The sequence below is a fragment of the Gallus gallus genome, chromosome 3 (assembly GCF_016699485.2).
Source record: "Gallus gallus isolate bGalGal1 chromosome 3, bGalGal1.mat.broiler.GRCg7b, whole genome shotgun sequence".
NCBI lineage: Eukaryota > Metazoa > Chordata > Aves > Galliformes > Phasianidae > Gallus > Gallus gallus.
The window spans coordinates 65824609-65838300 of NC_052534.1; the positions used below are offsets into that span (position 1 = coordinate 65824609).

Sequence of the window (13692 nt, forward strand, 5' to 3'; positions counted from 1 at the left end):
GATGACTAGTAATCACTGAAAAGGGGCAGCTATTCATTCTTTTAAGCTGTTCTCATTGTTCAGTTATTTATATTACACAGCTGATATTTACTCATTTACACCTGATCTGTGAAATTAATGTCCTCAGTGACTTTGTTACAGCATTTATCAGAAGAGCTGAACACTGTTTTTGAAGCAGGCCAGTGCTAATAAATTTAATGAAAGTACTATTGTGATGGTGTGGCATCAGTGTGTTTACGTATGAGGAAGGCGAGAAACAGTGCTAAGCCAGAAGTGCTTAAGTGAACCTTTTAGGTTTTAGGTAATTTTACACGTATAGAGCCTAATGTTTTTATCCTTGATGTTATGTAGTAATGTAGTGTTCCCCTTATCTTCAGCTATAGTTTTTAGTACTTGGTGCTTCACCAAGTAATGTGGAAAATACTTGAAATTAGTCATTCAGAAAATGGGTGGCATCATTAAACACTGTCATCTTGTGATCTTACCATCTCTAGCAGACTTGTGACCAATGACAGGAGCTTTCTGTTGAACCCACCTATCTATATTACACTGAAATTTCTAATGCAAAGTGTGCAGTATAACCCTATCTTTCCCCAGACATCTGCATTCTTTTTTTCCATTTTTACTTTGCCTTCCTCCCCAAATTCAAATGTGTGCACGTTCCACATCTGACCCCACTGAGTCACCGTCTTTCATGAAATATGTACTGTGTTACTATTCAGAAATATAATGTGTTTTTAATGGTGTATAATAATAATGGTTAAGATTCTGTAGAATCTGTTTGTAAAGAATTGTCACGTGCACCAGAAGCACTTCAGGTTTTGAAATTGAGTGAAAACGTACTATTAAGAAATACATTTGATGTATAATGATTTTTGGCGTGATGCTTGGAATTTTCATTTTCCCAGATATGTATGCAGTTCATCTGTTTTTTTTCTTCTGGGTTTTCATATGCTTCATGGTAAACTGCAGTTGAATAAAGGCCACCATTTAACTGGATAGCCTCTTCCTTTTACTTCTTTCTCTCCAGGCCTTTTTATGGTTACCATGAGAAGGAGAGACAGTTCATGAAGATATATCTTTACAATCCTGCAATGGTAAAAAGGTAAGGATACAGTGATATGAACTTTTGGCTAATTTCCCTGTATCTAGAATGGAAAAAAGTAGTTTTTGGAGCAAGATCTGTGTACATTTTAACAGTAGAAGTAATGAAAGTATTGTCCAAGCTTTTCAAAACAGTAGGAGAATTACTAATTTTAAGCATGCCAGTAACAGTATTTTTAAGGGAGTAGCATGTTTGCGAAATAGAACCAAATTATACATGCTTTCAGTTATCTTGTATTAACTGTGATTTTTATGTACTTGAACATATTTGCATAGTTTTATTTTTCATATAGAACTTAACAAAAACAATGTAGTTCTATTTTATAAGTAGTAGTCATTCATGCTTTCTCTCGTGAGCACCCGCCTGGAGTACTGCATCCAGTTCTGGGGCCCCCAGCACAAGAAGGATATGGAGTTGTTAGAGAAGGTCCAGATGGAGGCCGTGAAGATGATCAGATGGCCAGAGCACCTCCCCTATGAGGACAGGCCGAGAAAGTCATGGCTCTTAAGCCTGGAGAAGAGAAGGCTTTGGAGTGGACCTTATAGCGGCCTTCCAGTACCTGAAGGGGACATACAGGAAAGCTGGGGAGGGATTTTTTTAAGGGCAGGTAGTGACAGGATGAGAAGAAATGGCTTTAAACTGGAGGAGGGTAGATTTAGACTAGGTATTAGGAAGAAACTCTTTACTGTGAGGGTGGTGAGACACTGGAACAGGCTGCCCAGTGTGGCTGTGAATGCCCCCTCCTTGGAAACATTCAAGGCCAGGCCGGATGGGGCTGTGAGCAACCTGGTCTATAGGGAGCTGTCCCTGCCTATAGCAGGGGGTTGGAACTAGATGATTTTAAGGGTCCCTTCCAACCCAAACCATTTGATGATATGATTCTGTGACATTAGAAGTGGATTTTGTTAGTTTTCACGTTTTAGGTTCCTGTGCCCATTACAGGAATATAGCTTCAAAACTGAAGAGCTGTTTTTGTTAAACAGTTTCTGTAGTGCCCTATGAAATGAAAGCACGGTGCTTGGTTCTCAGACTTCCTGAGTTTACTGCAGCCACTGTGACAGTGATAAATAAAGAGGAGTTATTTCTCCAGCATAAACTGAAATCCTTAATTGCGTATTATTACCCCTCGTAACTTTTCTAATGATGGTCTGGACAGTTCTGCATTGTGCTAAATTTCTATCTTAATGTAGTCTGTACATGTATGACTTGGTGACAGTTGGGTAACAGTTTGGATTTTTGGAGATTCTCATGTTTGAATTGACTGACACTTCACATATTTTATTCCTTTAATCTTTCTAGATAAAACTTTATTGTTTTAATCTTATTCCTTGCATTCAGAAATACTTAGTGTTATTCTTTGATTTAGAAATATCATACTATTTTGAGATAAATTTATTGCACTTATTTATAATTATGGAAATGCCTGCAATTGCTTTTTAATGTGCAGGTGTTTAAAACAGCAGACCTACTGAGCTTCTTAGAAGCTGTTAAAGTGCCGCTTCTGTGTGTATGGTATGAAACTTTAAAACAATGCAGGATTTCTTCATAAATATGCCAGGGAGAACTGGAGAGAGATTCAAAGTTATTGCTGGTTTGTAGGCATACAGATGCCATAGTTGTTCTGTAAAAGTATTTCCATGGACTATTATCAGCTTAGGACATGTTGCACAGATAGTATATGGTATGATTTGTCTTTGGAGGGTTGTTGTTTGTTTGTTTGTTTGTTTTCTGTTCTGCTCTTTTTGTTTGTTTGTTTAAGCTGAGATTTACAGAATTAACACTCAGTGTTCATTATTGGGAGGTGACATGTTGGGGAATCCATTGTTGTGAACATAAAGTTTTTAAGTTAAAAGTACAACTAAGGCAAATCATATTTTATATTTTCCTTTATAAATGCTTTATATTTTAATTTATTTTATGTTTGGATAAAATCAAACAACAGCATTGTTGTACTGGAAACAATTGCAGTACTATGTTCTGATTTATTTTTAATTTTAGAGTATGTGAGCTTCTGCAAGGTGGAGCCATAATGAACAAATCTTACCAGCCTCACGAAGCCCATATTCCCTACCTCCTTCAGCTCTTCATAGATTACAACTTATATGGAATGAATTTAATAAACCTGGCTGCTGTCAAATTCAGAAAGGCAAGAAGAAAAAGTAAGGACTTTTTTCTTACGACAAAACAATTGTTTTGAGGGCTAAAAATTACCATTTTTTTAACACTTTGGTCAAATGGGTATTACATCTTGTTTCCTTTTAGATTGTCTTCTGTGTCAAAATTAAATCTATGTATAGCTTTTCATCGATTTTCCTTTTTGTGCTTTGGTGTTGGGGAAAAGCCTGTCCTGTGAAAATGGGATACCATGTGTAAAAAAACAGATTTTGTCAGCATTGTGCTTTTGACCATTTTTCACAAGATATTCACACCGCTTTTCAAGTTAGGCATTAGAAAATAAATTAACCCTTTTTTGATATGATACTTACTTGAATTTGCACGAGAGGTAGCATAGTAATCGTGTTGCTTAAATTGTATTGATATTTGTACTTCATCCCTACGCCAATTTATTTCATTTTTGCTGTAGTAATGCGTTTACAATCCAGCTAGAATTTTGTAGTGCTCCACTGTTTTTAATTAGAATGCTTCTGTTTGTACTAAGGTCATTTACTCAGTGCTGAAATGTGAAATACAAATGCCTGAGCAAAGGACATATTTTTAGTTTTCATTTTGAAAAATAATTGGACTTTCTGAATGTATGCACTTAGGTGAAACTGAAGGTTGGTGAGAACATACATGTTGTTATCTAAATGCTGCAGTATAAAGGGGAGATAACACTATGAAAAACATAATGTCTTTGATACTTATTTAAAAAAAAATAAGTTTGGGGTTTTTTTTGTTATGATTGTTCTGATAGCTTAAGCAAGTTTTCATTAGAATGGTAAAATATCTTTCTGTAAAATCAGAAAATGAATCATTCTGTCTTCAATTTTTTCCCCATATTTTCTATTTGTGTGTATCTAGACAGCAATAAATAAGTGCATGGATTTCATAACTTCTAAAGAAAACACACTTTCCATACACAACAGTAGGCTGCACTTTTTAGTTGTGTTGTAACTGTAGAAAATAAAACTCATTCAGAGACAAGCATCTTCAGGACCTTCAGGACCTTCATGACCTCCTGTCCCTGAGGAGATTTAGTCAGGTACCTTCCACGCATCCACAGTGGTCTTCTGGAGACATGCAATATAATAGTACTGAATAGTTACTCCTGTTGTTTTTCCATAGTTCTTCCTTTCCCTTTGACATGAGAGATAGCAGAGACATCAGCTGTTTGTATTCTCCTTCATCATTTACTTAGACATGAGAGACCTATGTTTCGATGGGATGAAGAGAATAGGGTGGAACAGGAGCAGGGTCTGAGATCATTGGAGAACCTGTCCTATGAGGAAAGGTTCAGGGAACTGGGATTGTTCAGCTTGGAGAGAGAAGGCTCCAGGGAGACCTCATTGTGGCCTTCCAAAACTTGAAGGGAGCATATGAACAGGAGGGGGAATGGCTGTTTATGAGGGTGGATAGTGATAGGACAAGGGGTAATGGTTTTAAATTGAGACAGGGGAGGTTTAGGTTGGATATTAGGAGGAAGTTTTTCACACAGAGGGTGGTGACGCACTGGAACAGGTTGCCCAAGGAGGCTGTGGATGCCCCATCCCTGGAGGCATTCAAGGCCAGGCTGGATGTGGCTCTGGGCAGCCTGGTCTGCTGGTTGGCGACCCTGCACATAACAGGGGGGTTGAAACTCGATGATCATTGTGGTCCTTTCAACCCAGGCCATTCTATGATTCTGTGAGTCTACGACTTTGAAAGTTCTTGCAGCGTAGAAAATGGAGAGGGTAAAAGGAAGAACCTGACAAACTATCTTGTCCTATCTTGACCAGATAATAGAGGCAGTACTCCTAGAAAGATCAATACCATTTTGAGTGGCTCCACATCACATGTGCTTCAATCTGTTGCAGGTCCCAGGCAAGGGATTACTATCTACTACTCCTAGCACAGCAGCTTAAAGACAAAGGGGTACAACATGTAGAGGCAGTGCTGTTGAGTGGCTAGCACTTGCACAACAAACCTAGGAAGATCCAAGCCGAGACCTGTCAGGCTGGTGAATAAGGCACAGCTTCTGCTTATGGCTGGTACACTTACCATGTTTACTTTAGTCAGCTGTAGTTTGTACCATATGTTTCTTTTTTCATAGATTTCAGTATGAGCTTTTGCCGAAATAAGTACAGCATGCTTCCCTTGTAGAAGATGTAAAAATCATGTTGGTAAGGAGTGTAAAATTCAATAATAAATCTGTTGCTAGATATAAGTAGTCAGCATCAGAATACCTATTTCCGTAGATATGTTTGTCATGGAGATGGGCAGACAGATTCTAAGGCTGAGAAAGATAAGCAGGTAGATTGCCCTCAGTAGCTTGCATCCAGAAGACACAGAAGTTCCTCTTAAGTTCAAATCCTTCTCTTAATGGATAGTAAGGAATAGGGCTGCATTTGTGCACCATGTCCAAATAAAACTATTAAAAAACTGTTACAAAATTTTTGTTACTTTTCAGAAGTTGAATGTTCTTCTATAATATGACTCTAAAAGGCCTTTGTGTGTCAGTGTTACAGTCTTTAAAAGTCTTGTCAAGCAAAGGAGATATTAAGTGTTGTTAAATCTCCGTCCATTTGATTAACGTTACTGAAGGAAGAAACAAACTGATAGGGCAATTTGAGATTCACTTTTTAGATGTATTCAGATACTTCTAATATGATAAAACTGCTCTGGTGTTTGAAATGCTAACGATTTTCAAAAGTTAGTATGTTGTTGGTGAAATTTCCCTGTTAACTTACAGACTTTCCTAGCTGCTGTGATATGTTGTCCTTTTGACACGCAGCTATTCAGTCCAATAGAGCTTAGAGTTTCTAAGGCATTTTTGGCATAATGTTTCCCAATTAGTTCTGTATTAACACTATAATGCATGGCTTTTCTGTTAAATGAGCTATTCCTGTCTTTGTTATTCCAGGTAGTGGAAAATTAGCTGAGAATGTGTGCAATACTTGCTTTTAAAATTATAGAATAAAATTATATGTTCTAGTAAATAATTATTGAAAGCTTCAGACAGTTAAATTGATACTGTCTTCAACCAATATAAAATTTTTGGGTATTAATACAGGAAAAAAAAGAAACCTGTCAGTTTGTGATACAAACCAATATAGCTGAGAAAATTCAAGGTTCCAGCTGCTCTTTGACACTGGAGTGGAAGAGAGTAATTTTAAAGTTTTCTCCTCTAATTCCCCCTCCTCCATCTCCATTCATAGGCTTTTTTCCTTTCTTATGCCACATCCAGCGTATATTGTTGTTCCTCCTTCTGAAGAGTGAAGGTTCAGAAGGAGACCACGAAGGAAGTAGTAAATCTTCAAAGGGGACTTCTCCAGCATGACCTTGAAGCATACTTCCTTGTACTGACACATCCAAGCAAACTTAAAAAATGTTTTCTGAATTTGTAGGTCAGACAACATCTACTTTCCTCATAGGTTTCTATTTAACTGCTACTGCATCTGGCCACACATATATTGTGTATATTCCAGATGTATTAATGGGTAAGAAAGACAAAATGTGTGAAGAAGAATTCATAGTTTACTTTGGCTTCCGTTTTCCACTGGGATCTGACCTGAGGACCCAGACACTTGGGAATCCTGAATTGTACCTAAGACTAAGAAAGCATGGTGTAGTAACTCGCTCAAAGAAAAAAGCTAGAGTTCAGGTTAAGGTACAAGTAGACTACAGCAAATTTAATTCTAGTAATGTCAGTGTTGAAAACATTTTTCATCTTATGCGTGTCTACATATAATTAAGAAAGTCAAGTCATTTAAATGACTTTTTGAAGCCAATATCATGCAGGTGTTATTTATTCTTCAGAAGCATTTTGATAGTATTAAATAATAGCTGCAATTTCTGAAGCATAAATGAACTAATTTCTCCTACTATTTTTCTTTCCAGGTGATACATCAGGTGGAAGTAAGCATGACAGAATCAATTCTGCAGCAAATTCAAACAGTGCATCTTTCATCGAATGGGAAGAAGATGAAATACCAAGGTCAGCATGTCTTAATTTTCTTTTAATATATGCTGTATTTGCTCATTAGAAGCAATTTGTATGTACTACAGGGTTCCAGTCCAGTCCCACATTTAAAGGTGACACAGAGAATCATTATTTTGTTTCTTTGTATTTTGATCATCTCAGACTATGTATCTCTTGTAAGTGCTGGTAGTAAACTAACTGGGAGATAATAATAGCAATGTTTAAAATCTATTTTTCTGTATCTTCGAAAATACATTTCTAGCTAATGACTTCCAATGAAAAACTAAACAGTGTAATAGGAGGGCTGCTTCAAAAGTAATGCCTCCTATTTTGTTAGTTGCCCCACAATGTCAGAGGGAAATGTTGGTGGTATGACAGTAGAGGTTGAGCATTCCCACCAATTTTCCACTACATGTTGTTACCATGCAACAGATGGCAGCAGAGGGACAGTCTGACACAATGGTGTCTGCTGTGGAACTGGGTATGAAGTGAAGGTGTGGAATTGAATTCCTCCATGCAGAAAAAGCGGTATCCACTGACGTTCATTGGTGCTTCCTGAATGTTTATGGAAACCAAACAGTGGATGTGAGCACAGTGAGGTGGTGGGTGGTGTGTTTCAGTAGTAGCAACAGAGACAGTGGATCATCTGTGCTACTGTGGATTTTCACAAGTATGGCATGCAAATTCCTGTCACTAGCGAAAATATATAGCTAATGGCATTGACTATGTTGAAAAACAGTGTTTTGTAGCTGAGAATTTGCTCTATTAAATACCGTTGTTGTGCTCTTTGTATCTGTTTCCATGCAAATAAATGGGAGGCATTATGTATTACAGTTTGTCCATGTCAAACAGTAGCTATGTAAGAATCTCAGCTTAAAATGTTCATGTCTGTCTTCTATGCTTTTCCTTTTTTTCTAGCCTACAGTTTGCAACTTGGAATGGCTTTACTTTAATAAGATAAAGCATGTGTTTGGATTCATTAATACCAGACATTCCTCTTCCTTTTTATCCAAGTGATAATCTTCCAGTTGGAATTCCTTATAAGATCACATAGGGTCTTTTATCCCATTTTTTAATTCCATCCTATTTCTATTATTCTAGTTCTCAGATATACAGCTTGTTTTACGATATTATGATCTGATTGCAGTATGTCTAACAGCCTGCCTTATCAACACATTTTATTAGTACGCTCCTGCATTTCCTATCAACAATATTAAAGACGTAAAACAAATTCAGTCCTCAAAACTTGTCTACATTCAGTGCTAAGAATTTTCTATCAACCCTGATATCTTTCTTCTATAACCAGGAGGAATTTTACCTTTAGCCAGCCTTTTACTCACTTTAATAATTTAGGAACTCATTTACATCTCCTCCAACTTAAATTGCTTCCCATTTGATATTGTGTCAAATGTTCCTTTGTCTAGAAAATGAATTATTTTATTAAAAGTTTTCTATCATGACTGTATTCCAAGTGCTGTAGGATATACATGCCACTGCAAAGTAGCAAATCTAAACTATTTTCCATTTGTGATTTTACTTTTGCTGTATCTGTATGAACTTCTCTGCCTCTTATAATTTCTCCTGGATTAATTATAGGAGACATCAACTTAAAAGAATATTCTTGTAATCATGATCATATTGTAGTTTGTCCCATGTTCAGATTACCTTCCTGGTTCATTTCCTTTAAAATTCTGAAAACTTCCACCTATGTTAGGTGAATTAGCCTGTGAGTGTCATGGTCAATGCTGTTGAGGGAAGTCTCACTCAGTTAGTAGTATAGGATATGTCTATCCGAGGAAGCCTTGGATACCTAAGGTAAACCATCTCAGATTTTTTTTCCGTATGGTTTTATTCTTGCAGTCTGCAGCACTACAAGATACATATAAAGCTGTCCTGCCTTTTTTCCCTCCTTTTCTTTAGCAAAGTACATTCTTAATTCCAAACATTAGTTTTCTCTGTATAGCTATATATTCTTTGTTGTGTGATCCCAGCACAGTCTCTTCATTTTATTATTCAGTCTCCTTGAAGAGCTCGAGTTTAAATATTTAAATGCTTTGTGAATTGCTCACTGCACAGTTTTTATTTACTGTCTTTCACCATTTGACTGTTTCCAACAGTGCTCGGAGTGTCTCTTACATGTCCTTACTGAACTCTGAAGTCTTTGTTCTTCATTATATATATCAGATATGAGTGTCTTGTAAATATTCTACTACTTGTTACCTGTTCATTGTTGTTAGTTGTCTGTCAAGAGAAAGCAGAAGGGGAAAACAGTCAAATGTTGTTTGAGACCACATAATGTAGAGGACTGTCTTGTATAAACGATGAGTATATCTGTTTAGTTAGTTTTGTGTACATTCAGAATCAACTTAGAGAGAGATTCCAACATGTATTTGTCATGTCCTTGCTGCATGCGATAACAAGTTCTGTTTTGACCAAGCCGGCATTTCTTGACTTTTCTAGTACAGGATAGCAAACAGTTGAAATCTGATGCTAGATGTCTGGTAATAGGCAAAATATTACTTGAAAGTTTTGTATATAGCAGTAACAGCATGTTGTGTAGTAAATGCCAGTGATGAATCCTTATTTCAAAACCACATTTGAGAACTGTGCTGAAGTTTCTTGGTGACTGAACTCACTTCTTAGTACTGGATAGCACCTCACTGCTCTACTACTTTTCCAGAACAGCATATTCCATCCATCTCCTGTGCTGATTAACCTCTTGCTGATATTGTTGGCTTACTATATGAAGCCAGGAGCAGTTTTTTTAGATCTAATTCTGGAATGGTTCTGTTATGAAGTGGGCAAATGTCCAAAGGCAGTAGTGGCTGGGAATCCCTGGTGTTGTAAGGCTTTTAGGTATGATGCATGCTGGTGTTAGTTCATATGAGACACATTTATGTTACTCCTCGGGTAGCTCTTAATAAATGATGAAACACTTCCATGGATTCCAGGGGGAACTTTCTAGTAAACATCAGACTTGGAGTAATCTCATGGTCAGGTCTCCCACTTGGGCATGGTGTGTTGAAAGCAGTATGATTGGTAGGGTGTTTTTTGACAAGTGTTTTCTTCCATAAGTCCTAGATCTGCTATTGAGCTCTATTTTATGTGAAAATGGCAAATAATGCTATTACACAGTCTAGCAGTTGTGTAATGTCCAAGATTTCTACTAGATTTCTGGCTGTCATAATTGCTTTTTTCACTTGTCAGAGTGTACATGTTTTTATGTAGCCATTTGGCCTTTAATTAAATGTATATTATTCCAGTCATTGGAACATACTGCAGACAAAGAAAGTTCTTCCATGAACAGAGTATGGAATATTAAAATAATTATGTGAAAGTGTAGAGTCCTTGTCAGTGGAGTGGAATGACACCTTTTAGCTACTCTATGGGATTCATTTTATATCTGCCATCCTCAGTTTAACATTATAAATACCTGAGACAGTCATCACAGAACTCATTTCCCTACCCTGTCATTAATGTTGGTGAATTAAGGTACTGACCTTGATGCCCATCCTTCAGGATTTTTGAGGGTATTGAATGCAGCAAACTGTAGTGGATGATTTTTTAATACAGTGTAAATTCTTGCTTTAATTCAGTGTCTTGGCACCTGATGAACCAAACCTCAGTACTGTCTTTGAGCAGAGCTTTTATCCTACTTTGTTATTATGGCAACAGTTACTGCCAACAAACTTATTTCCACAAAAATAAGGACCATTCTCCTTAATTTCTCTTCCTGTTTTCAAAGTAATTGATTTGGAGCTTTTTCTACATATATACATGAGATTTGTCTTTTAGTTTTTCACTTTTGTGTGCAGGTATAAAAGGGAATTGTAAATTCATTTTAAATATATCTCTAGTGGCCTAGTCGTGGTAGCACATCATTCTGCAACCTTGATTTATCTTGCTTTTCAGCACAGTAAACTTTGTTCTCGTAGAGTTAGGTTGTTTCAGTTTCTGTGCTCCTCCTCACCTGAAGCTGCTTTCCATACATCGACGTTCCAAGCTGTGCCTTGCAAACAATTCTGTTTTCTGTTTTACAAAACAAAGCTTAGATGCTATGAAGAAGGTTGACTAGGACTTGATAAGTATTATTTTCTAACCTTGTTCTAATGAAGATATCCTCAAATCCTGATTTTTTTAGATGGCACTGACATTATCTTGATTTTTGCAGAATAAATGCATATGATATGAGTCCAGTCGTTAGTCTTCTATATATATAGGGTGATGTATGTAGCAGACCACTTGAGTGTCTTTCAAGAAATATTAACTGCTAATCACCTAAGGTAGTTTGTATGCTCAACTAACTGAAGTCTGGATATAGTCTGACTTCTTCAGGCTGTCTTCTCACCTGGTAATTGTAGCATTAGAGCTGCTCAGGATATGTGGTTTGATTTGGGATTATGAGAAATACAGCTGTTTCATATATTTTCCTGACATGTTGCGAATGTTTGCTTTAGATGAGCAAACCAGCATAAGTAACAGCAGTGTTCTTGCAGCCTCCTCCCTCATTCTTGTTTCCCACTAGTCTTGCAGCTCTTTCAGATTGTGATCAAACTGCAAGTTTCAGCTTGCTGCAGGTCCTGTCACCTGCAGTGCAGACAGTCTCTGAATGGTTTGAGTGTGAGCATCCAAAGTACACAAAGTGAAAAGAATGCGTTTTGATTGTATTATGGACTTGTTTCTCAGCTGACGTTGTGACTGTTAAGAAAAGGAAGCAATGACAATGGATAGTCCTTTAAGTGTGCATATGTCATGGACAGTCTATTTCAGCTAAAAGACTGAGCTGCTTTGATGTAGGAATTCTGTGATCTACTCTTTTAATTATTACAACTGCTCAGAAACAGTACTGTTGACTAGGGAGGCTGGTAGCCAGATGTTAATAAATAGTATCTTTCAGTTGTTAATGAATTCTACATAAGTGCTTTACAACTTCTGCCAGGCTACTTTTTGACTACATTTTTCATTTGGTAATTCATTTACAAGATGGACTCTAAACAGCTCTTTGCATGGGCTGTTTTTTAAGTAGTCAGAATTTTGCTTGTATAACAGAAGTAATATGTCTAAGCAGTTTAACTTTACATTTCTTTCAGAGTTTTAAATAGCTTAATACTTCCAGCTTCCAAATATGACATTTGCTACCTATTTGTGCTATAGTGACTTCTGTTCAAGGCACGCAGACAGGATTGGAAATACTGTTGAATTATATTTTAAAGACTATGTTGAGATTCTTGAGGCTGTGTTGTTATGTTATGTTACTTAGACATGCAAATGTTGAGTCACCAGATAGTATAATGTATACAAAGGATCCTATAAAGAGTCTATTTTAGTTAAATAATAGCCTGTTTTAGTTTTCAGTAGTGTTGAAGAGATTTTTTTTTACCTTTCCCTAAAAATATTGAAAGGGTTTCCTAGAATTGTAGAATGGCTCAGGTTGGAAGGGATTTTAAAGCCCACCAAGTTCCAACCCCCTGCTGTGTGGCAGGGCTGCCACCCCCCAGCTCAGCTGCCCAGGGCCCCATCCAACCCAGCCTTGAGCACCTTCAGGGATGGGGCACCCACAGTTTCTCTGGGCAGCTGTGCCAGCGCCTCGCTGCCGTCTGAGTAAAGAATCTCACATCTAACTTACATCTCTCCTCTTTTAGTTTAAAACCTTTCCCTCTTGTCCTATCACTACCAGAATTTTTAAGTTAGTATCTGTCATTTTTTGCAAGCTCTCTTTTAAGTCTGCAGTGAGCCTTCTCCAGGCTAAACAAGCCCAGCTCTCTCAGCCTTTCTTTGTAGGAGAGGTGCTTCAGCCCTCTGATCATCTTCTACAGACCTCCACATAAACCTCAGAGAAAGTTTCTTTCTTGGATTCCTCCATGCACTCCTTAAAATTAGTTCATAGACAGCAACAGGCGGAAGGCCACTGACCTTAGCAGATCTGTCCCTTAAAAGGATGATGATCAGGTTGTTGCAAAATAAGCTTGAATCTGTCTAATACCTCATTTATGTTTATCAGTCTTCCCCAAGGCACCCTTGAGGGGAGGCAAAGGGAGAGGAAAAAAAAGTATGTTCTGAAAAATAAAACATTTTTTGCCTCTTCTGGTTTTTTTTTGGTTGCTCTGAAGTGTGAATGAGGAAGGAAGGTTTTTGCTCCTATTTCTTCTGGATATAAGATCATATCAGCACAGGTGGTCGTATTGGCTGAGAGTCCTACAGAACATTTCATACTGTATTTGCTGGGGAGAACATTATTATAAATGCTGTAGTATTTAGAATTGTTTACCAATTCTTTCTCTTCTTCCCACCAAAAAAAACCCCCTTTAAACTGAAGAATCAAATTATGTCAACTAATTACGTTTGGATATGAACATTAATTTAAGACTTTGTAGGTGAAGATGAGAAGTGATAATTCCATATTCATTCTCTTATCCCTCCTGATGTTACTTCAGTTAGAAAACAGTGATTATGCATGTTTCAAAATAAT

General features: G+C 37.2%; 1 protein-coding gene across 1 annotated transcript in view; it reads left to right on the forward strand.

Annotated features, from left to right (window-relative positions):
- REV3L (REV3 like, DNA directed polymerase zeta catalytic subunit) overlaps nt 1-13692 on the forward strand; it is a 115381-nt gene that overhangs the window by 50153 nt on the left and 51536 nt on the right. Inside the window, exons 3-5 of the mRNA XM_015284579.4 lie at nt 1031-1105; nt 3104-3264; nt 7142-7238. Coding sequence (XP_015140065.2) covers nt 1031-1105; nt 3104-3264; nt 7142-7238 — 333 coding nt within the window. The remainder of the gene's footprint in view (nt 1-1030; nt 1106-3103; nt 3265-7141; nt 7239-13692) is intronic.